Below are 26,833 nucleotides of genomic sequence, written 5' to 3' on the forward strand. Positions count from 1 at the left end.
GTGTGAATTCTTTGGGAAGAAGGTGAAAGAAATATTTTGGGAAAGGAGGATAGAATATGATGAAACAAGATTTGGGGTAGGAGTAACAGAATGTGAGCCATTTCGACTGTGTGTTGTCTTTGTAGCTCATGGGAAAAGTGTAGGCTATATCATTTGGTGTTTTTGTCATGGATGTATATGTGTTGTTTTGTACTGGTTGAAGTCGTGACCTAATTTTTTTATGTTTTGGAGCATCCAACACTCGGAGATTATATAGGACAGTAAACTTTTATTGAGTTTTTGTTACATTTTATGGCTATTGTTTCTGATATTCTAAGCACTGTTTTGTTTTGTTTTAAAGCTTTGTCGATTTGCAGAGTATGCTTCTGTTCAAGAACATGGACTGCTATTTGTGTTTTTCCTGTATTTTGTATTCTTTTTTCTTTTGGCTATTACGTTTCTTATTACTTAGATGTTCTGGAATTGGTATGTTGCAGTTACAGAAGTGTTCCTGTAGTCTTGCCCATAAAGATCGGATCGTGGAAACTATTATGTAGGTGATGTCACAGTCTCGTTGGCAAGGAAATTTGTATACCACATTGTGGTATTCTAGTATTTCTTTGTATGTGTGAGATTTTGTAGGTTATAGAGGTCTTGCCGATTTTTGGTTCATGGTGAACACTAATTATAATTAGTGTGTTTAAAAATATATATGTAGGCTTTGTATGTGTTCTGGATGTATGGCAGTTTAATGATTTTTTTTTTTTTTTTTTTTGTGTTAGGAAGTTTGTTTTGGTTATTGGATTGTTTTGACTGTTTTCACTCTTTTGTTGGCATAATTTATTAGCTGTGTTGGATAATTTTGGTTTTTAAAAATCTGTGTTAAATTCTTTATTTCCATGTTGAGATAGTTATGTGTAGTCAAAAATTTGTATGCATTTATAAGCTGTGCTAGAATGACTGATTTTTTTGATAAAAAAGGATGATATGAGTTAAAGTGGAGGAAATTTCTGATATGTGTGGGTTTGTGGAATATTTTTGTAGCTATTTTGTTGTTTGTTCTAATTAATGTGAGGTTTAGGAAATTTATGGATTTTTCATGCTCTATTTCTATAGTGAACTTTAGTCTGTTGTTCAAGTCGAAGGGAGATGCTTGTAAAGTGATGATGCATGTTGGCTCTCCAATGAATAAAATATCGTCCACATATCGACTGTAAAAGATGATTCTTGGGGGGGGGGGGGTTGATTGAGTAGATGTGATTCTATATGTGATAGGAACAATTCAGTTAATTGTCTGCTAATATTTTGGCCCAGGGAGTCAAAAAAAATTTTAAGATAGATGATGATGTTGTTAAATTTAAAAAAGTTTGTTGAGATTATTAGTTTTATCAGGTTTACGATGTCGCTGGGTGTTAATTTTGGTCATGATCCTAGGGTGTAGTCTTCTGTGAGTAATTTATGTAAGATGTCTACCCGTGATGAGGCCATCATCATGGGATAGAGTTAGTTTTGTTATTTTTTGAAATAGGTTGTCTGTGTTTTTTATAATTGATTTTGACTTGGTTAGTAATGGTTTAAGTAGTTTTATAAAGAATTTTGATAATGGTGATGTGGTATTTTTTTTGTATGAGACTATTGGGAATACTGGGTAATCATCTTTATGGGTTTTAATTTGTCCGAATATATGTGGAGTATGTGTGGTGTGGGGGTGTTGTGTTTTTCATTGTTATTTTACCTATCTTGTTTTGGTTTTTTTTTAAACATGTAGTGTGTTGTTAATTTATTTTATGAGGTTGGGGGTAGGATCATTTAGGACTTTTTAGTATGCATTTTGATAATTTACAATAGCTATTATTTTGTTGTGGTAATCTGTTTTGTTTATGATGACTACTGTGTCATCTTTGTCTGCTTTTGCGATCGATATATCTGGGTTCTTTTTCAATGATATCAGAGCATTTTGTAGGTTTGGGGTAACATTGGTTGTATTTTTATTTCGCTATTTAAGATGTTGTTTATTTTATGAAATATTACTTCTTTGTTTGGGTCTGTTTCTAGTTTGGCTTGATTTTCAATAATAATGTCTTTGTTTGGACATATTTTGAGCATATTGGGAAGTTTAGACCCTTGTTTAGGATGGTAGTTTCATCAGGTTTGAGGTTATAATTTGATAGATTTATAATTGAATTGTTTGGCATAGGTTGTATGGTGGTGTTATCTGAAGTGTTGGAAACTGCACATTTGTTGTTATGATGGTCTGTTAGGGCATTCAATATTTTTGCATGACAAGCTTCAATTAAATTTAGTCGTTGATATGTGAACTGGATATTTTAAGAAAAAAGTGTCCATTCATTGGGGCTTAATAATATTTTTAGTCTGCTTTTTTGTTTGGCGAATTTTTTTTGTATGTCTATTTTTCCTTTTGAAATCTCTGATTCAGGGCCTGTTTTATAAGTGCTCAGGATGCATGATAACAAATTATTTTATATCTGGGAATTGTTTTGTTGCCACATACTATTATGAATTATGGGGTGATGTTATGATCTAGACAATTTTTAAGGAATTTAACGTGTAATTTTTGAGAAATGTATTTTAGTATGGTTTTTTTTTTTGTATACTTATTTCATGAAGTTGATCCAATCGTTGAATGCATGCTGTGAGATCATGACATTAGACTTGTGCTATGTCATGATCCCACGACAGAGTGCTATGTGAATATTATTTAAATGTGTTATATGAGTGGGAGAAGGGAGGTGGTTTGAGGGGGTTGAGTAGAGAGCCAATGGTTGAGGGATTGTTGGATTACAAAACACCAGTTATTATAGATATTATTTCTGGAAAATTTTCCATGTTACTCCTCTATATAAATATTAATTTTTATGGCTATTTTGCCTATTTTGTTTAAGAGTACCCCTTTTATGATGTCATTAGCTTACTGATGTTTTAAAGATATAGATATATGAAGAATATAAAGAAGGAATAATTTTGGACATACCTTTGTAGGATGTTCGTGGTTGTCTTCTTATTGAGTGGCATCCATCATATGGCAACATTACTGAAGTATGATTGAAAGGAAAAAAAAAAGGGGGGGGTGGAAATGTGGAGATAGAGACATGTTGGAAAATTGCAGGTAAGACAAGGCATGTGAAATTTAAAACCTGGATTTTAAGGATATGCTGTGAATTCTTGGGGAAGAAGATGAAAGACAGAAATTTTTTGGGAAAGAAGAAGGATAGAATATGATGAAACAAGATTAGGGGTGGGGGTAATGGGATGGGAACCATTTTGACTGTGTCGTCTTCGTAGCTCGTGGAAAAGTGGAGGCTATGTCATGTTGGCTTGTGTTTTTATCTTAGGTGTATCTGTTGTCAATTTTTGTTACCAATAATTGACAATACTTCTAAAACCTACAAAATCTCACACATACAAAGAAGTACTAGAACACCACAATGTGGTACACAAATTTCCCTGTCAACAAGACTGTGACGTCACCTACACAGGTTCCATGAACAGATCTTTATGGGCAAGACTACAGGAACACTTCCATAACTAATATATCAATTCCAGAACATCTAAACAATAAGAAACGTAATAAGCAAAAGAAAAACAGAATACAAAATACAGGAAAAAACAGAAATAGCAGTCCATGCTTTTGAACAGAAGCATACCCTACAAATCGACAAAGCCTTAATAGTAGACATACAGGAAAACAAAACAGTGCTTAGAATATCGGAAACAACAGCCACAAAATGTGACAAAAACTCAATAAAAGTTCATTGCTCTATATAATCTCTGAGTGTTGATGCTCAAAAACATAAAAATTAAGTCACAACTTCAACCAATACAAAACAACACAGATACGCCCAAGACAAAAAATACCAAATAACAGAGCCTCCACTTTTCCCACAAGCTCCAAAGATGACGCACAGTCAAAACGGCTCACACCCTGTTACTCCCACCCCTAATCTTGTTTCATCATATTCTATCCTCCTTTCCCAAAATATTTCTTTCACCTTCTTCCCAAAGAATTCACACCCCACCCTCAACCCGAGTTAAATTTCACATTCCATGTCTTATCAGCAATTCTCCCATGTCTCTATCTCCACATTCACAACCCCCCCCCCTTCCTTGTAATACTTCAGTAATATCACCATAAGCCAGATGCCACTCAATAAGAAGACAACCAGGAACATCCTTCAAAGGTATGTCCAAAATTATTCCTTCCTTATATTCTTCATATATCATCATCATCATCAAATTCCTGCCATGTACCCTCAAGGGGTGTACAGGATATGACAGTACTACATGAAAAAATTACATCATTACTAACTTCCTATGTACAATTTTCCTCCAAATCAGTTTGTTACTTATCAAGACTCCAACATTATCAGATCTTATATTTCTATCGTATAAGGCACTTTGTACCGTATCAATCCACCTATATCTTGGTCTTCCTCTGGGTCGTTTTCCTGCCAACCTGGCAGAGAACACTTGTTTTGCTAATCTTTCCTCTCCCATTCTATTTAAGTGACCATACCATCTGAGATTAGCTCTGCTAACGCATTCCTGGATGCTGACAATGTCAAGTTCTTTCCTAATATCCTCATTTTTAATATGATATTGCCATTGATGCCATCTGTTCACGCCTCTAATCTTTCTCAGGACTCTCATATCTGCAGTCTCTAGTCTTTGGTCAAGTGTTTTACTTCTGACCCAGCTCTCAGATCCATAAGTTAAAATTGGTTTGAACACAGTCTTGTATACAGCTAATTTAGTGTTCTGACTAATTTCTTTCTTATTCCATATGAATTTATTCAATTGACTTCCCACGATACCAGCTTTGCTGATTCTGTTGTCTATTTCTATATTTAGTTTACCATCTTCAGTAAAAATTATGCCTAAGTAGCTGAAATGTTTTACTTGTTCCACAGGTTCTCCATTCACAACACAGTTGACATTTTCAATGATTCTGCCTATTTTCATTGTCTTTGTCTTTTTATTGCTGACCTTCATACCATATCTATTACAACAGCTATTCAATTTAGTCAGAGAATCTTGCAGACTTGTAGCGGATTTATTTAGAAGCATAACATCATCCGCATAAAGCAAAAAGCTGACATTAACATCTCCAATTTTGATATCAGGTTTAATACCACATTCCTTCATAATGTGATCCATATAGATAATGAATAACAGAGGGGATAATGTACATCCTTGTCTCACACCAGATTTAACATTAAACCATCTTCCTGTACTTCCTTCAATTCTAACTGCTGACTCACAACTCAAATAAAGACTAAGTATTGCTTGACATAATGCCCCATTGACACCATATAACTGCAGCGTATTGAATAGCTTCTCTCTTGGCACCTTGTCATATGCCTTTTCCAAATCGACAAAACTTAAATACAGATCTTTGTTATATTCCCATGCTTTCTCGACTATTTGTCGTAAAGTGAAGATCTGATTCTGACAGCCTCTATTTGGCCTGAATCCAGCTTGTTCTTCACCAAGCTTTTCTTCCACAATTCTTCTCAACCGTTTCTCAAGTATACTTGCATAGATCTTGCCAGGAACACTCAGTAGGGAAATACCTCTGTAATTCTCACATTCAGTTTTATTTCCCTTTTTATATATGGGTACTATGAGAGCTCTACTCCAATCATCGGGAATTCGTCCCTCTGTCCAGGCTTTCTGAACTATGCAGTGCAGCCACTGCAAGACTCTTATACCACCATACTTCAGCACATTTCTGGTCGAATATCATCTACTCCTGCTGCCTTTCCACATTTCAAGCCTTTGATGGCTTTTTCTACTTCAAGTATGGATATGTATTCCTGACTGCATGCCTGGTCAGTGTTTTTTATCACTGTGCTGTCATCACTGCTTGTTTCATTTAGCAGTTTTTCAAAGTAATTCCTCCATACTTCAAGGATATCTTTTTCTCCTGTTTTCATTTCACCTTTATCATCTCTAATTCCTTTTACAGCACTCTTTCCTCCATTCCTAAGCTTCTTCAACAACCTCCAGAATATTTTGCCACCTTCTTGATATTTATTTTCTATATTCTTGCCAAAGTCCTCCCATGACTTTTGTTTAGCTAGTTTTACACACAGTTTAGCTTTCTTACATTTGTCTCTGTATTCTGTAAGAGTAAAAGCTGACTTATTTGCCAGGAACTTTTGATATGCTTTCTTCTTTTCCTTCACTGCTTCTTTAACTTCCTGTGTCCACCAGGGAGTTCTGATTTTTTTATCTTTGCACACAACCTCACCACATGCCTCTCTGGCAGAATCAATCAATGTTTCCTTCAGAGTTTGCCACTGAATCTCCAAGGTTTGGTTCCTGTTCTCAAACTCTTTCATTTTCTTTTCAATAATATTTCTGTATTTTAGTCTACAGTTTACATCTGAGAGCTGCTCAACTTTTATTCGCTTTAAAACTTTCTTACATGTTATTCTTTTCAATATAAAATTCAATTTTATCCTGCTCAAGACTAAATAGTGATCACTTCCAATTTCAAATCCTCTGTACACTCTGGTGTCCTGCACCAGGGAGAAAACATCACTATCAACAATAACATAGTCAATGAGACTTTTCTTATTCCTAGCCTCTTCTCTCCATGTGAATTTGTGCACATTTTTATGTTGGAACACGGTGCTAGTAATAACCAGTCCATGTCCTGAGCAGAAATCCAACAGATATTTGCCATTATTATTAGCTTTGCTCTTTTCTCCAAATTTTCCCAAAATATTTTTGTATGTCTCACAATCATTTCCTACTCTACTATTTAGATCCCCAACAAGGACCAACTTTTCCTTTTTCATTGTGTCAGTTGCTTTTTCTAAAGCCTCAAAAAATTCCTCCACTTCTACCTTAGTAGAACCTTCTGTGGGACCATAGGCACAAATAAGTCTCATTGTCCAGTTCCCCATTCTCATATTTGCCCACATTACTTGAGACTGACTGCCATTCAAGAAGATTAGCCTCATATTTTGTGTTGAATACTATGGCTACTCCTTCTTTTCCTTGATTGTTATTGCCTGAATATAACATTTTGTATTTATTGCTCAGAAAGATCTCACCAGTTTTGGTCTTTTTTGTTTCAGTCACCCCTATTATGTCGATCTGGTACTTATCGAATTCCTCAGCTAGCTCCATTTCTTTGCCATTCAGGCTTCTTACGTTGATAGTACCGATCTTTAACTCTGGTGATGTTGAGTTGGGGTTTGTTTTCAGATTTGTTCCAGTAGCTGACTTTTCGCTGTTCGCCCTGGTTCCCTGGCGAAAACAACGGGGGCCTTGTTTAACCGGGCGACGCCCCAGCCGGCATGAAATTTTGTCATGTTGTACCATCATTTTTTATTTTGGTTTAACCAATAAGAATACAATTTGGTCGGCTAAATCCCAAATTGCCAGCCCATCCTCGTTCGTTCAGTATCAAAGTAGATAACCAACAGGGTGCACCATGAGAAGGTGAGGATTGGACATTAGGTCAGAAGCCCTGGTCGGTTCTCCGCATTCCTTTAAAGGCTATGTGGAGGTCTCCTCTCAGTTATACAGCTTTGACTCTTAAGCACCCCCTTCTTCATATATCTATATCTTTAAAACATCAGTAATGCCCTAAAAATTGAGCAAAAAGCTAATGACATCATTAAAGGGATACTTCTAAACAAAAATAGGCAAAAATAGCCATAAAAATTAATACTAGTGGATTAATGTCAGGCCACTGGAGCAATTGGATGTTGTGATTTTTGAGGAACTCAGTCACTTTTTTGAAATGTGACATGGAGTAAGATCCTGTTGGAAAATGAGTTCTTTGTCTTTCTGGATCTGTGGGACCAAGCTTTTCTCCAATATTTTTATGCATTGGTCACTTTTCATCATAGAGTCTACAGGCACAAGTGATCCTGGACCATCATTTGTAAAACAATCCCAGATCATCTTCTTTTTAGCTCGATGCTTATTCTTATGTTTGCAAATCAAAGGAATTTGACCTTGGACAAATTCTATTTCTTTGTCCAAGGTCATCTGAGAATATGACCTCCCATTTCTCAACAGCCCAATCTCTATTTAAATCTACAGCAGACAATCTTGGATTAATTTTGCTTTTCCTAAATAGTAAATGATCTTGAGTAAGTGCAGTTTTCCTTTTATGCCCAAATTTTCCTTTTCTGCCAGGAGAACAGGTGCCTGTCTCCCTAAACATCTTTAAAATTGCATTAACAGTACCCAAAACAACACCACACTCATTGGCAATTTGTCTTTGATTCACAGATGTGTGCTGAGAAAGAGTACATTTTTTTGAACATTTTCTTGGAGATGTATCCATTTTATAGCTACACAGAATGAATAAAACACTACAAATGTCAACTTGTTTACACTATTAAAAATGCACTATTAATAAACATCATAGAGACATTTAAAACATGCAACACTCAACCAAAATAGTGAACTAAAACCAAAACCCCCCAAAAAAGATATAAATCAATATATATATATACCTGTAACTTGTCTCTGCAAATCTTTGTGAACATCTTCTTCTTCATCATTATCGTCATCATCACTGTTTTTGAGTGTTCCTTTTACTTTATCCCAAGGAATCAAATCCTCTACATCAATAGTGCATTCCCATACAAAGAGTTGACCATTTTTGCTCAATGTATATATCTTAACAAAAATAAGAATTTTTCATAACTTGTGGAATGATAATTTTTATAGCATTATTTTCATATAACAGTAACATAACACCAGCTTGGATATGAGATCCTATTCTTGATAAATAATGAAAAGTCAGTTACTGGAGCAAATGGCAACTTAAAATCAACAGAACTCAAGATAGGCACCATCAACATAAAAAGTATTAACAGTAAAGAAGTGAAACAACAGAATTACAGAAGTAATATTTCAACAACGAGGTGGGGGGGGGTCTGGAAAGTTCTGATAAATACCTAGAACAAAAATGATATTAAAATGATATAACCACATGAAAGAACATATTAAGATATAAGAACATAAGAACACAATACCTTCATAACTCTGCTACTAGTATGTTCTTTATTGTGGTTATATCAGTTGCTTTAATATCATTTTTGTTCCAGGTGTTTATCAGAACTTTCTAGATCCCATTCATAATATTACTGAAACAAGGAGGACAAAAACAGGTGAAGTTTTTTTTACATGACATGATAAGATGTTATATTCAGGCATCAATGATCAGAAAAATGGAAATGATAGTTACAGTATTCAATGCTAAACATGAAAATGATCTTCTTGAATGGTTAATATCATTTGACTTTATGGAAATATCAAGTAGAGTAGAGTAATGTGGGTACACATCAAAATGAGTAATTGAAGATAGACTTTTATCTGCAAGTCTGTCTTCATTTTACTAAGGAGGAATTTTTTTGTTATCAAAGAATGCAGCTGATATAAACAGGAAAAATGGTCCTTGTTGGTGATCTAAACAGCAGAGCAGGAAATAAATACCAGCTATAGAGAAATGCCTTTAGGAAAATTTGGATAAAAGAGTCAAGCTAATAATAATGGTAAGTACCATCATTATTAGTTTTATATTTGATTAATGTTCAGGACATGAATTAGTCATTACTAAGATCATTCCAACATAAAGATGCACACAAATTTAAACAGAAAGAAAACAAAAGAAATGAGAATCTCATTGACTATATTACTGTAGATCAAGATATTATTTTGGTTTAAGAACACAAGAATATATAGAGAATTTGAAATAAGCAGTGATCACTATTAGTTTCAAGCAAGATGAAATTGAATATCATATAGAAAAGAAAAGTATGCAAAAAAGTCTTAAAAAGAATCAAAGTCAAGCAGCTTTCAGAGGTGAACATAGACTCAAATATACAAAGATTCAAGAAAAAAATGAAACAGTCTAAAGATGAGAACCAAACCTTGGAGACTCACTGACAGACTCTGAAGAAAACATTAACTGAGTCAGTCAGAGAGGTTAGCGATGAAGCTGTCGGTGAGGACAGAAAAATCAGAACCACATGATGGCTTCAGAAAGTTAAAGAGGCAGTCAAGGAAAAGGCAAATAAGTCAGAACATTCTCTCAGAGAATACAGAGAAAAATTTAAGAAAGCTAAGCAATGTATAAAAGTAGCTAAACAAAATCGGGAAAACTTTGGAAAAAGGCAAAATGTTCTGGTGGACTACTGAAAAGCTTAAAATCAGATGAAAACATTCTATAAAAGTGATATGAAAATTTGAAGAAAATTTTTAAAGGCTGTTAAATGAATCAAGCAGTGACAGAAGTCTTCTTCTCCCATCAGCCTATTGGTTGGTGGGTAGCATGGACTGTTAATAGTGGTTTTCTGTTTTGTGCTGTTAGTTTAACAGTTTGGTAGCTTCGTTCAGGTCTTCCCTCCATCAAATTTGTAGTCCAGTCTGAGTGTCTTAATAGGTGTCCTATAATGATATTTCTCTTTTTTTCTAATGTGTGTGGTGTCTCTTTTTTACAGAATAGTAGAAAATATTCAAGAGGAATGCTATTCGAAGTTCATATCACTACTTGAGCATGAAAAAAGTCATCAACAACCTGAAATGTGGAAAGGCAGCAGACGTAGACAACATTCAAGTAATACTCAAATATGGAGGTAAAAAAGTTTACTGTGGCTGCATTGTATAATTCAAAAGACTTGGTCAGAAGGTCAAATTTCAGATGAGTGGAGTGGTTCTCATAATACCCATCTATAAAAAAGGGAAACAAAACTGAATGTGAAAACGACAGAGGAATATCCTTACTAAGTGTTCCAGGTAAGATTTATGCTAGTATTCTTGAGAAGAGGTTAACAAAAATTGTGGAAAGGAAACTTGGAGAAGAACAAGCTAGCTTCAGACCAAATGGAGGTTGTTAATATCATATTTTGACTTTAAGACAATCACGGGAATATAACAAAGATCTGTTTTTTTTTTTTTTTAAGTTTTGTTGATTTGGAAAATGCATATAAGAAGTTTCAAGAGAAAAATGCTACAACTATTTCTAGGGTAAATAGGATACTATATCTTCTTCTTTTCAGCCATTTTCTGTCCACTGCTGGATGAAGGCCTCCTCCAGTTCTTTCCACCTTTCTCTGTTCTTGGCAATGGTTGACCAATTTTTTTCCCCAACAAATTTTGACAGTTCATCACTCCACCTTCTTTTAGGACGTCCTCAGCCTCGTTTCCCTTCTTTTGGAATCCAGTTCATTACTATAGTGGTCCATCGTGCATCTTCTCTCCTGGATAGATGTCCAGCCCATTTCCATTTTAGTCGCTTATGGAGAAGAATGATGTCAGTGATGCGAGTCTGGCTTCTTATCCAGGTGTTTCGCTTCTTATCTTTTAATGTGATGCCTTGCATCAACCTCTCCATTTTTCTTTGAGTTGTTGTTAGTTTATTTGCCAGTGCTTTTGTTAGCGACCAAGTTTCACAACCATATGTGATGACTGAAAGTATACACTGGTTAAATGTCTTCCTTTTTAAACAGAGTGGGACATCATTGTTTTGAAAAATGCTTTTCAATTTTCTGAATGCACCCCAGGCAAGTTGAACTCTCCTATTTATTTCCTTTTGGAGTCCACAGTTTAGATCAATGAGATGACCTAAGTATGTATATGAAGGACTGTTTCCAAGAAATTGTTTTCTATTATTAGGTTTTTTGGTGTTACAAAATGACTAAACATGATTTTAATTATTTCTCTGTTTATTTTTAGACTGACTTTTCTGCTTTCATGATATAGAATTCCTATCATTCTATTAAGATCTTCTGGAGTGTTTGCAAAAATTATGATGTCATCTGCATATCTTAGGTGTGTTAAGTTTCTGTTATTAATTTTTATACCAAGGTTTGTCCAGTTTATATTATTAAATATTTCTTGAAGGACTGCTGTAAAGATTTTGGGTGATAGAGAGTCTCCTTGTCGAATACCTTTTTCAATTGATATTTTATTGCTACTTGTGTGAAGTTGGATTGTTGCAGTGTGGTATATTTCCTGGAGGAGGTCCATATATTCTCCAAGAACTCCCTGATTCTGGAGTGCTTTGATTATTGCATTAGTTTTGATGGAATCAAATGCTTTTTCATAATCAATAAATTCTGCTTTTTCTATTATTTGTTTTACTGCATGAATATGATCAATGATGTTAAAGCCTTTACAGAATCTTGCTTGTTCATGTTGAGGTTACTATATATAGGATATATATTGGAGGATATATATTAGAGGTTGAGGATACGTTGAAGATCATGGTTCTCAAAGGAAAAACAAACAGAGAAGCTCTTGAGAAACAAGTGTATCTTAATGGAGAAAGAATTGAGGAAGTCAGCAAGTTTGAGTACCTGGGATCTATTATTAATGTGAAGAATTGCTGTTCAGAAGATGTCAGAAAAAGGTTAGGAATGGCTAAAACAACAGTCAGAGACCTGTCTAAAATCTGGAAGGATGGATCTATCTCCATGGGAACAAAGTTGAGGATTTTAGATGCAGTTGTTTTTCCAACAGCGACTTATGGATGCAAGACTTGGAACCTAAAGAAGTCAGATAAGAAACGGATATCTGCTTTTGAGATGTGGTGTTACAGAAGGTTGTTGAGGATATCATATACTGAAAGGCGTACAAATGAATGGGTGTTAGAAAAGATTAGTAGAACTTTAAGGCTCCTTAAGGATATTGACAGAAGAAAGTTAAAATATTTTGCATAGAAAGGATGGAAGGAGGACTTCTCAGAACAGTAATAGAAGGTAAAGTTCCTGGAAAAAGAGGCAGGGGTAGACCATCAATGAGATGGATGGATGGCATGTGTGGAGTGACTGATCTTCAGAGAGTTGAGGCTGCCAGAAAAGCAAACAACAGGACTACGTGGCGAGGCCTGGTGTGGAACATCATCGAGCATCGGAGTGACCATACGGCATCTGTAGATGCCCAGTGGTCATAGAGAGAGAGAGAGGATACTATATATAAACATATAATTAAAAAAATGAAAATATATTAAATAAAAAAAACAGATAGAATAAACAAAACTAATGTGGTGGGAAACCTAGTTGAGTGAATCTGTAAAACATTACACTAGCAATACACAAGACAGTGCTCAAACATATTTTAACTTATGGATTTGAGAGAAGGATTGGAAATAAACCAGCTGAACAATGACTAGAGACTACAGACATGAGAGTTCCAAGAAAAATAGAAGGTGGAAATATTGCATAAGTGACAGAATCATATATAGAATGAAGAAATTAGAAAAGAACTTTACAACTTATCTTAGATAGAGTTGTGGTACAGAGGCCCCAAAAAAACAGGTTAGCAGTTTTCATAAAGCAATCAGTTGGGTTGGACTGGTTGGTATTTACAGCTGAAACAACTAAAGTATCGATACAAGTGTACTGTGTCTCAATTGTCTATGTTCTCTTTTTTCATTGCACAACAAACAAGCTTGTTTGTTGTGCAATGAAAAACCCACAAGAGGAAAAAAATATTCCACCTCCACATGAAACCAGATAACTCATCTGAAAAGTCCCATTAAAGGTTCTTCAGGTCCTAGACGAGCTTTGAATCAAGGTCTTTTCAACTAAAGGAGAAACCAATGAAAAACCTCTACCACCTAAAGACATTCACAAACATCTACATAACAATGCAATTCAAATCCAAGACCTGCTGGGTGCAGAGCAGAGATACTATCTACTCAGCTAAAATGAAACTTAGTTATAATGTTAAAATGTCTGTTACTATGAGGTCACATTATAGTGAAATTATATACACCAGAGCTCTACCCTCCCTGTTAACTGTCTGAAAAGGGAATAACGGTGGGCTTTCAGGAATTCTGCCTCTATTCTCTCTTTTACTTGTTGAATAAATTAATGCACAAAGTGACCGACTGACAGAGCTGATTGCTCTATATAATGAGATGAAATAAAGGAGAATAATGTCCTTTTAAACTTTTTTTTTTGCTTTGTATGTTCTTTCTGTGAAAACACTTTTATTTTATATCAATCCTACAAGTGGGAAGTCACAATACTCATAACACAGTACCATGTGTGTGAAAAAAGGAATCTATTTATATGTCTTTTGAGCAACTAGGGGCTGTAGTTCATTATGAGGAAAGGGCATGGGAAAGACTGTTCCAAAGAGAGAGAGAAATGTAGAATGTAAAAGAAGGCAGAGAAAGAAGCTGAACTGTGCATGGAATCTCGACAGCAGCTACTTGTTTCCACAGGTCTAGAAAAAAAAGTAGAGTAATAACAGTGTCCAATGCAGTAGTAAACACCTAAAGAAAGGCACAACACAAAAGGAAACAAACAGGTGTCTATGAGAAAATATACTGAAGAGAATTTGTGTCAGAGGGGATCATCCATTAAATGAGGACCCTTCTTCAAGGTAACATCAAGTATTCCTTGAGAGGATTCTGGTGCACACACCAAATGTAAGAATGGTATTCTGAAGTTGGGCTATTTGGGATTTACATAATGTTGGGAATTATATAGATGAGACATATCAAATTATAAATCAATCAGCATTAAAAAAATAAAAAAGAAAAGGTATAATAAGAGACACCACTAATTTGTAGTACTCAGTGCTATCACTACTGTTTCTATTGCATTGGCAATGATTCAAAAATTAGCAGCTGGCAAATGCTATTGGCAGTATTCATTTTATTCTAGAGTCAAATTCTGAGTGCAATAAGAGTTTTCAGTATTCTTCTTCTTGATCTGCAGGCATATTTTAAATATAAGGTTTTTTTTCTAAATGGCTTGTCTATTTTATTCTTTGTATTTCCTTTGATATACTTTGAAAGATGTCATTCTTGAAATCTTTCATTTCATTAATTTGCTCTTCTGTAAATTAAGTGTAATTTATGAAAAGTACTCAACCCAACATTAAAATATTGAGAAATATAATAAGTAATGCTTAAGTAAGTAAAATCAGGATTAAATATTACAGATGTGTGACATACAATCATGTAATTCAGTGATTCTTAATGGCTGGGCTGCGGTTATTTTTTAGTTTCTATTAAAGTTTTTAAAATTTTGAAATCTCTTAAAATAATTTACTGAGATAAAGAGCCAATAGGCTTCACTTCAGCAAAATAAATTTATTCAAATTAAGTGGATATTGAATCCAACATTATTTTTTAGCCGAATAAGAAACTCAAATATAGAAAATCTATCTAAGAGTTTCATGCCAAATATAGAAAACTATAAAAGTTCGGAGAGTCCAAGCGTAAGCCAACAGGTGGTATATGCTGGGTCAACCCGTAGGCAACTCTTAAAATAATTTTTTTTTTGCTCTTTATTTTACTTTGTTTCAAATTTGCATCATTTTGGATTAGTAATCTGAATTATGCAGTTTAATGAAGTAGTTTCTTTTATGGTGGCACCACAAGTCAACTTTTTGCTGCTGGCAACACTGCAAGTCATGACATCTGCCTTCAGGACATGTGAACGTCTGATAGAAGTGATTCTCTGAAGTTTTCAACAATACTAGTACGAATGCATAGAACTTAATGTTGCTAAGTGCTACTTGAGTACAATTACTTTTCGAAACTTTTGGTGCTGTAATACTTATTTGTTATTTCTTAAAATTTACTCCCTCATAAAATGAGCAAACAGAACATTATTTGATTTTCTAAATCAAATAAATTTCCTAAAGTTTTTACATTAATATTTAAGTAAAGTTGATTTCTGTTTTCTGATTTTTTTTTGTCATTATAATCAATAAAGTAAAACCAGTGTTTTTTTTTTAAAGTTTAATCATTATTACGTTACTACAAACCAGGGGGTCGCAACTATAAAAGGTTTATAGTTGCGACTATAAGAACCACTGATGTAATTAATGCATATTTAACTACATCAAAGAAAGGAATAAAAATTTACACCTTATTAGAATGGTCCTGGTAATTAGAATATTAGAATTGGAAGCTATTAGAATATTTCTTGACTCGACAACTATTGATGGCAAAGCAAAATGCTATTCGGGAGGAAAACCAAACACAGAAACATAAACATAATCATGAGAATAATATCACTGTTTCTTTAATTATGCATGCATTATGATGTACACTGAGAAAAAATGCTGCTTCCCAATTGCAGTCATTTGCTGTCTATCAATGTTGCATATAGCAGACAACAAATGTACATGCACAGCCTGAAATAAGTCCTCTTCTTTATTTTGTATACCATCCAAGATGGAAATTGTAAAACCTCATCTACAATAATACTGTGAGTAGTTTTTTTAAACCTACAATACATTAATACTGGCAGGATAAGGATTTTTTTATTATTTTTTTTAATTTTATCTATTTTATTTTATTTTGATTTTTTGCATAATCTGATAAATCTGCTCTAGAGACCAAATATGGAACTTTTCAAAGCCACTAATGACCTCCAAAAAGTAGGGTGGTGATGGCAGGATGTGAACCCACAGCATACTGATTGAAGAGTGGGTAAGCTTACCATGCCACTCAGCCGACATACTGCACCTTTGAAATTAATTTCAATTAATTTATTAAGTATAGCACATGTTAAAATGCCATCCTTAGTTTAAGGATAGTGTTGCAAATACTGAATTTTGGTTATTTCCAAAAATTCTCTAATCAATCTCTAAACTGTACTTTAAATTTGTAAATAATGGATACTTCTCCAAACATACATAAAATTTTTACATGTTTTACTATCATATAGAAGAGCTCTTTCATCAGGTGAATACTTTGTTAGCAAGTAATTAACCATGCAACCATTCATGACAAATGAAGTATAACAATCACCTTGTACTTTAAAAATCCATGTTTTTCACTACTGTCATCATCACTTGGGTCAGTGTCTACATACATCATGGTCAGGAAGGTGGCAGCAGTTGAAATTCTACTGTATTTCTTCACACCAAAACTACGGATTTTTTATTATTTTATCTATTTTATTTTATTTTTATTTTTTTTGCATAATCTGATAAATCTGCTCTAGAGACTAAATATGGAACTATGGATAATTGCATAACCTAAATACATAGAATTTCTGAAGCTTCATGCTTCAGTTTCATTCAGAAGTATTCTTTACAAAAATGCATCTCCAACATGAGAACATTATATACAAAATAGACAATGATACACAGATTATTTGCACACATTTGAGTCAGTGACTAATACATACAAATTATGAATTTGGGACCACTGAAGCAGTAAGCATCTGCATCATGAAAATGTTCACAATGAAAAAGGATTAAAGATATATGAAATTATTTGTATTAGGAATAACGAAATGGTTTATTATTATTATTATTATTATTATGTGACACCTCCAGGGAGTCCAAAGACTAATCGAGTTATAGTGGATATTCGGCTATGGTGAATTTCCTTTAGCAGCAATTTGCCAATAGGATTTCAAGCAGAATTTTTCTAGCAGTTTTTTAATAGTTTTGTGATTTTGTTATAATGGTTCGTGTTATGGTGAAATTCAACTGTAAAAAATCTTTAATTAAAACCTAAAAAAAAAAAAGAAAAAATGCAATTTTGGACTTATAAATATGTTAATATCAGTGTTTTAAATAAAAGGATACATCTAGTGAATCTTCAACAAAGAAACATGCCACAATAGTATCGCTATGACCAGTTAATGTGTAAACAGAGAGATTAGCAAATCTGTGTACACCATATATCTTGACAGCCATATCGTCAGCTCCAACAGCAAGTACTCTAAATAAAAATAATTTTTATTTTTATTAATATTACTGTTTTTAGATTTTTGAAGACTTTTAACAAATCTGTACTTTTTAATTTATTAAAAAGAACATAACATAATATATTGATTTAAATTAAGGGGATATTAAATCCCACATTGTTTTAAAACCGAATAAGAAACTCAAAGATTGGAATCAGAGAGTTTCATGCCGAATATAGTAACTATAAAAGTATCGGCGATTACTAGCGTGAGCTAATGCAAGTAGTCCTAGTATGTAGTACAATCTCGCAACTCGCAGCAAAGGTGGTAAAGTTCTGATCGCTATTCTTGGTATTTCTGATTCCAATCTTTGAGTTTCTTATTCGGTTTTAAAACAATGTGGGATTTAATATCCCCTTAATTTAAATAATGTTTATATCACCGAAATGAAGCCTATTGGCTCTTTATATTTAAATAATATATTGAATTAAAGAACATAATATATTGAATTAAAGAATACTTTATTGTGTTTAAATGAGTTCAGCAGAACTTTGAACCTTTGTTTTCAAAAAAGCAAACCATATTGGTAATTTCTGAAAGTATTATTATACTCATAAGTCTAAATGTATATCTAATGAGTAATACATTCACTAATTTGATCTGTTACAATTATAGGAAATTATTATTTTCTTTTCTGAGTTAAAACATCTTTTTCCTTTCAATGGAAATTTCCAGGATTTTCAAGAAAGATATTTTCATGCTATTACAAATATTTATTATTAATAAAAATAAATAAAGTAAACATTTCTGAATCAATAAGTGTAAATAGAAACTGAGAGAAAGACCAAATATTATAGCAGGGAGAGAAAGCATTATATATATAAAATTATCACTAAAAGAAACTAATAACAACCATTCTAAAAATAGAATCCAGGTAGCTGGTCTATCACAGTGCATCGGAGAGTCCCCTCGGTGGTGGATGAGGGGGATGGTTGGTGGCACTACCTGTAGTGCCACCCCCACACAAAAACACACCCGCTAGGCCCAAGGGACCTGCTAATCAAAGACAGCTGCAGTTCTCCATTCATATTAGGGGTTGGATGGTTCTGGCATCCAATTCCATTAAAACTAATGGAAATAAAACTGCTGCTATATAAAGCATCATGTCTCAACAGAAGAGAAATAAAGAAGCCCGGGTGTCTCAATATGCCCTGCTACATCACCCTGAACAGTGGCGTCAGGGTGATGTAGCAGACCTTGTGGCATCATTAGTCAGTGACTGCTATAAAGAAACTCAACGCAGAAATTGCTTGAAGATTGCTACTTGGAATGTAACAGGTTTGAATAAACCTGGGAAATTGGCTAATGTGATGAGAGAAATGGAGAGACTGAATATTGGTATATTAGGAATAAGTAAAACCTATTGGAAGGTTCATCGGACTTTGAGTCAAAACTTCCAAATGATGAGACATAAATTATATTCTTCAGGTGAAAAAATATCAAGAAGAGGTGTAGTGTTCATCGTGGAGAAGAAAATTAATAACAAAATTACTCTGTAATTAAAAAATCAGATAGAATAGATATAATATCATATTTTATATAATTATTATATAATATCATATTCAATAAAAATAGAATCAGATAGATAAAAAATCACAATTTCAAAAAGTCAAAAGGCATTTAAATGAACAGAGAGAGAGAGAAAGAAAAATAAACAGGAAAATAAGAAACAACAAAGCAAGGAAACAGGTAAGTCAGGAAATAACAGAAATCAGGTATGGTGACTCTATAATAAAACATGCTATAGATAAGCAAGTTATAACATCGAGTTTTCCTGGAGCAAAATTAAAAATATAAAGGAAGCAATTCAAAAACAGAAAGAACAAGTAAATGAAATCATAGCTGTAGTAGTAAAAATGATTTAACTGGTGATAAATTCAGTATGAGAGAGGACATGAAAGGATTGTTGGAAGAGGTGAGAGTGAAGAGTGAGAAAGTGAAAATCGTCAGTATTTTACCTTGCTATGATAAAAATGAATTAAGAAGGGGCTATGATGGCAAACGGATCGATTCGTAGGCTGTGTAGAAGGAAATGATGCGAGTTTTTGGATGTGTGGAGTGAGTTTCAGAGAAAATTGGATTTGTATAAAAGGGATGGCCTGCACCTGAATGCGTTTGATCTCAGGAGTCTAGAAATACTAATAACTGGTATGAGACTTAACACACAGAGAGTCAGGGAAACTAAATTTTAAAGGGAGGAACGGTGTGAATGAATGCGAGCGTAAGAGCGACAATGTTATGTAACTGTGTTAATGAAGGGAATTTGCTTTGTCATGGAAATGTTGACGAGGAGAGCATGATTTTAGGTTTGTGTTTGTCCAGTTCGGATCCATCAAACGTATGCAAAGATGTCTACATGTGTAAGGCATTAGAGAAGAATAGAGATCTGCAAGTTGTCCAACTGTGTGAGATAGACAAGACAATACGAAAGAACAAACAGGTAGATTATTATGTCTGTACATGAATACTAGGAATATCAGAAACAAAGGTATCAAGTCAACAAGATCAATTACATAGTAGGGTGTTGTTACAAACCTGGTGGATCATTGCTAGTGATAGTATTTAGTGATGAAATGCATCACCAAATAGAAAAGATGAGCACAAAAACAGTAATCATAATGGGAGAATTTAATTATCCAAACATTGATTGGGTAGCAGCAGAATTTCATGAGAAGAATGAAAATGTATTTATTGAGCTGTTGAGGGACAACTTCCTCAAACAGCATGTGACAGAAAGAACGCGAGGGCAAAGAGCGTGAGATTTGATTATAGTGTCAGAGGGCATTTCAGTTAAAGATGTAACTATTCTGCCTCCGGTTGGTGACAGCGATCATGCAGTACTCACTTGGGAAGTGACTAAGTTTATGAATGTTCCATTCAGAAAAAGGTTAAATGCTGAATTACAAAGCAGGAAATTATGACCAACTGAGGAGTATACTGAGTTCAGTGTAATGAGATTGGTTGCTGGATGGAAAGATAACGACAGTGCATGGGAAGCATTTAAACAATGCTTCAATGATGCGATATTAGAATGTGTCCCGAGAGTTCGAAGAATAAATAGAGTAGGAGTCAAATGGATGCGTAATCATATTAAGCAAGATATTCTTAAGAAAAGGATGATGTAGAAGGAATACTGTGTGCACAAGGATGATGCGTATTATGAAAATTATAAGCAGCAGGCTAGAATAGTCACAACTGTTGTATGGAAAGCAAAGTCTGAGTATGAAAAGAAACTGGCTCTGCGTGCTAAAGACAACCCACAAGAATTCTATTGATATGCTGCAAGTAAAAGAAACAGTGAATATGAAAGAATAACTCTTCTAAATGCAGATGGCGTGAAGGTTAGAGATGCAGAAGAGGTTGTTCAACTAATGAGTGCCCATTCTGTTAAACGCTATCAACCTGAAATACACAACATTAAGCTCACTGTTACCTCTCCACTAGATGAAGAAACACAGGTGTATGAGGATGAGGTATTAGAGCTGTTGCACAAATTGAATAAAAATTCAGCAATAGAAACTGATGGGATATCAGCACATGTGCTAAAAGAGTGTTCAGCTGAACTGGCCATTCCTTTGACCAGACTGTTTAATACGAGTCTCAGAACAGGGAAGATTCCACAGGAATGGAAGGAATGTATGGTAATTCCATTGCACAAGAGTGGTGCAAAGACCGATGTATCCAACTATCGACCAATTATTGATAGTACCTCAGGAGTGGTGGTGAAGATTCTGGAAAAATTGGGCTCACATTCAGAAATGGATTGACAGTGAATCTCTGCTTTGCAATGAACAACATGGGTTTACTAGGGGAAGGCCATGTTTTAGCAACTTGCTCACATTCTATAACAATGTTACTATTGAACTAGACAAGGGGAATGGATACACTATGATACTTTTGGATTTTGCTAAGACTTTTGACAGAATACAATATGGTAGACTGTTGCATAAATTAAAGAAAATGGGTTTGGGTTATAGAATTTTAGCATGGATAAGAGGATGGCTGACTGATAGATATCAAAAAAGTGGAATACAGGGTATGTGAGTGTACAAGATTTAAGGTAACAAGTGGTGTACCACAAGGATCAGTGCTTGGTCCACTGTTATTCAATCTGTACATTAATGATTTTGGGAAGAATTTGACAAATGACATATAGCTATTTGCTGATGATGCAAAGATAGGTAGGGTAATCAGGAATGCCTGATATGCAAGTCTTGCAGAATGATCTGAATAAGCTGGAATTGTGGGAATGGGAAAATGGGTGTCAGTAAATGTAGAGTCATTCACTTTGTCGTGATTAGATATCCAATGTCGTATTATATTGGTGGGATTAGGCTAGAAGAAACTGATGAGGCTAAAGATCTTGCAGTGTTAATAAATAGGAAGTTGAAGTTCAGGGGGACCATCTGGAAAAAAATTGCAAATACAACTCAAAAGATGCTGAAACAAATGTTCACATGTAAAGATAAGAATGTTATTTTGCCTCTTTACAAGGCTTTGATAAGACTCACCTGGACTATTGTGTGCAGGTCTGGTCTCCTGGTTTCTGTTGTGATTCTAATTATATTGGAGAGAATGCAAAGGAAAGTGTTAAAAATGATATCAGGATTGTGGAATACTGATTGAAAGAATTTGTAGACTGCAGACACTAGCCAACTGGAGAAAGAGAGGTGATATTACTGAGACATAAACTTCTGAAAGGGTCATACAGGATTTCAATTGATTTAATTTTTCAGTTTATGGAGGGTGGGGAAAGGACGAGAGGGCATCCTTGGAAGCTGAGAATGAAGGCTGCTAAGAAGGGGGGTCAGGGCTAGGTTTTTCTCTCAGAGGGTGGTGCATGATTGAAATGGATTGCCATTGGATGTTGTGAGTGCAAGCAGTGTGAATGAATTCAAGAATAAGTATGATAGCTGGTGTGTGTGTGTGTGTAGTATGTGGCCTCCCTCGATGAGTCTCTGACTCCCTGGAGATCTTTCTTAATAATAATAATAATAATAAAATCAGACAGAGTAATCACAATTCTAGTAAATGACAAGCTCAGAGATATGCTTATCATTCAGATATATGCTCCTACAGAACAAAATGAAGAAGTAGATGCTGATAACATGTAATGAAATAGAGTGGTGTATAAAGGTAGCTGGAGGCAAGAAAAATTGAGTTATCTGTGTTATGGGTGACTGGAATGCAAAAGTTAGATCAGAGAGAACATCTACATATGTGGGACCATTTGGACTTGGAATGCAGAATGAGAGGACAAAAATTATTCAACTCCTGCAACAAACACAGTCTCATCATAACTAACACCTATTCTGAACAAAAACCAACAGCAAGATACACCTGTGAGTCCTGATGGAAAATAGAAAAATCAGTTACACTATATTGTGATCAATAAGCGTTACTAAAGAAATAGGAATATTTCAGAACTGCTGTCTGCACAGTTGCAAAACGAAAATGAACCCTCTAAATGGAATAGACCTACAAGCAGCTATCATAACATCTGCTAAAAACCACATCAATAAACACGAAGAAAGAAAGAAAAAACCATGGATAACTCAAGAGGTAATCAACCTTATTGATGAAAGAAGAACATGGAAAAGAAGAGCAAATGAAGAAGAAAGGTTAAGATATAAAAATTTGGATAAAAGAACAAACAGTTATGGAAAAGATTGAAAGAAAACTGGATAAATAGGCAGTGCACTGAGATAGAAGAATTACAAAATAGGAACAAAACCAGAAGCATTCCTGAAAGTGAAAGTACTTAATGGAAAAACAAAATGCACGTAGTCTAATAACATCAAGGACAAAGATGGAAACATACTCATTGATAAGGAAAAGTTAAATGGAAGATGGGTGGAGTACTTATCAGATCTCTAAGATGATGATAATGGTAACATGTTGGATGATTCACGACACCTTAAATTAAACATAACAACAGATATCACTCTACCCAGAAGAAAGGAGGTAGAACATATATTAAAAATCTTCCTAATAATAAATCCCCTGGGTGTGATAATATTCCGGCTGAGCTGCTGAAAGCTTTGACTGGCAATAATAACACCTATTTAGTGGAATCCATTCAGGACATTTATAAAACAATACAATTACCTGAAATTTTTACAACATCTATCTGTATACTAATTCCAAAGAAACATAATGCACAAAATTGTGAGGATTACAGAACTGTGAGCCTAATATCCCATGCATCTAAAATTATTTTAACCTTCATTAACAAACAAATTGAAAGAGTCATAAGCAGTGAATTGAGTGAACAATAGAAAGGCTTCAGAAGAGGAATGGGAACCATTAATGCTATCCTGGAACTAAAAAATACTAATAGAAAGATCACTTGAAAGAAATAGGAACATTTACATGTGCTTCAGAGACTTTCAGAAGGCTTTTGACTGGGTAAAAACATAATAAAATGTTCAATATATTAGATAAATTAGACATAGAAGATCGCATACTTAAGATTAAAAAAAATTATTTACACCAAACAGAAAATGCAGCTGTTTAACTCTGAGACTTCTGAAGTGAAAATAAAAAGAGGAGTTAGACAAGGTTGTATCCTTTCACCACATCTATTTAATATCTATAGTGAGACAGTGATGAAAAAGATTGAAAAACAAAAAACATATGCTGATGATACCATTCTAATAGTAGAAAACAGAAACAAATTAATCAAATTACTGCAGCTATTAATTGAGGATGGTAATGAATCATCTTTACCATCTTCAATGGATTAGATATTAATGGAAAAAAAAACAACCAAATTTACGAAAATCTCAAAAGAAAGCAGATCTGGGTCAGAAATATTCATAAACAATATGAAAATTGAACATACAACAGAATACAAATATTTAGGCACCTACTTTACTGCAGAGGAAAGCAAAATAAAGAAATAAAAATAAGAACAGCCATAGCTAAAGATGCATTTTGGAAAAATAAAGATCTGCTCAGAAGTTCTGTGAGTATTGAGACAAAGAAAAGAATGATAAGAACATTAGTGTGGCCAATTTTCACATATGGAAGTGAGACCTGGATATTCAAGAAGAGAGTAAAGCAACAGATAATGGCCTTTGAAATGTGCTGCTATAGGAGAGCTCTGAAAATCCCATGGACAGAACATGTGACAAATACAGATGGCCTACAGAGAATGAGAACACAGAGATTTTTATTACAGAAAATGATCAAGAGAAAGATGAGATTGGCAGGACATGTACTGAAAGGTTCAGCAGGACAGAGGATATTAACAGTTTTAGAAGGAAAAATTATGGGGAAAGGATCAAGAGGCAAAAAACAAAGGACATGGCTTGAAGATATAAGATCATGGACAGGATCACATGGCTATGCAGAAACAAAAAGGAAAGCCACCAACAGAGAGAACTGGAAGGACATGGTGCTGCACCCTCTCACTGAGGAAACTACATGAAGAAAAAAAGAAGCATTACTTCAATGGAGTACAGAACTTAAAGGTCATGCCCAGTGCTGACTGTGGATCTGATCATAGATTAGTTCTAATGATGATAAATAATCGTCTCAAAGCAATAAAAATTAAAAGGAAACAAACCCATAAATGGGATTTACAGATGCTACAAAATGCAACAGTAAATTTAATGAAAAATTTTCAGAACTACTGGTTGCACAGTTACAAAATGAAAGCGTACCTTCCCAATGAACAAACTACACGCAGGTATCATAACTTCTGCTAAGAACCACATCAGTAAACATGAAGAAAGAAAGAAAAAACCATGGATAACACAAGAAGCAATCGATCTTACTGACAAAAGAAGAGCAAATGAAGAGTAAAGATTAAGATAAAACAATGGATAAGAGAATCAAACAATTATGCAGGAGATTGAAAGAATGGATAAATAATCAATGCATCAAGATAGAAGTGTTACAAAAAAAAAAGGAAGAAAACCAGAGAAGCATTCCTGAAAGTGAAAGAACTTCATGGAAAAGTAAAACAAACACAATCTAACAACATCAAGGACAAAGAAGGAAACATAATCATTGATAATGAAAAGATAAACGAGAGATAGGTGGAATATTTATCAAATCTCTATGATGATGATAACATATGCAACGATTTACGACACCTTAGGTAATGTGCAGCAACAGATACCACTCTATCTACAAGAAATGAGATACAACACATAATCAAGAATCTTCCTAATAATAAATCCTCTGGGTGTGATAAAATCCCTGTGGAACTGCTGAAGGCTTTAACTGGTTACAATAACATCTACTTAGTGGACTCCATTCAACACATCTATAAAACAACAGAATTACCTGAATCTTTTACATCGCTCTGCATACCAATTCCAAAGAAAAATAATGCCCAAAATTGTGAGGATTATAGAACTGTGAGCCTAATTTCTCATGCATTTAAAATCATTTTAACCACTTTTAACAAAGAAACAGAACTAAAAATATTACCGGAAAGATCATTTGAAAGGAACAGGAACACATACATATGCTTCATAGACTTTCAGAAAGCCAGTGATCAAGTAAAGCACAATAAACTATTTAATATTCTAGAAAAATTAGACTTAGAAGATCATGTACATAAACTTATAAAAATGATTTACTCCAAGCAGAAAATGCAGCTGTTTAATTCTGAGACTTCTGAAGTGAAAATAAAAAGAGGAGTTAGACAGGGCTGCCTCCTTTCACCAAATCAATTTAATATTTACGGTGATGAAAAAGACTGATAAACAAAATATGGAATCAGTATCAATGGTATAAAATACAGCAATCTTATATATGCTGATGATACCATTCTAATTGCAGAAAACAGAAATAAATTAATCAAATTACTACACCTACTAAGTGAAGAAGGTAAAGATTTTGGCCTACATTTAAATACAAAAAAGACCAAATTTATGAGAATCTCAAAAGAAAATAAATCCAAGCCAGAAATATTCATAAACAATATAAAAAATTGAGCATACAACAGAATACAAATATTTAAGTACCTACTTTACAGCAGATGGAAAACAGATAAAGAAATGAAAATAAGAACTGCCATAGCTAAAGATGCTTTCTGGAAAAATAAAAATCTGCTCAGAAGTTCTGTGGGTATAAAGACAAAGAAGAAATAAGGACATTAGTTTGGCCAGTTTTCACAT

At 34.1% G+C, this 26,833-nt stretch overlaps 1 protein-coding gene across 1 annotated transcript in view; it reads right to left on the minus strand.

The window, feature by feature from the left end:
- LOC150105806 (periodic tryptophan protein 2 homolog) overlaps positions 1-26,833 on the minus strand; it is a 203,313-nt gene that overhangs the window by 126,858 nt on the left and 49,622 nt on the right. Inside the window, exons 6-7 of the mRNA XM_090393595.1 lie at positions 17,539-17,674; positions 8,481-8,646 (exon numbers count right to left, since the gene is read on the minus strand). Of these exons, the coding sequence (XP_090249721.1) occupies positions 8,481-8,646; positions 17,539-17,674 (302 nt within the window). The remainder of the gene's footprint in view (positions 1-8,480; positions 8,647-17,538; positions 17,675-26,833) is intronic.

This window comes from Typopeltis vanoorti, chromosome 6, assembly GCF_054136105.1.
Source record: "Typopeltis vanoorti isolate ZY-2024b chromosome 6, IOZ_Tvanoo_1.0, whole genome shotgun sequence".
NCBI lineage: Eukaryota > Metazoa > Arthropoda > Arachnida > Uropygi > Thelyphonidae > Typopeltis > Typopeltis vanoorti.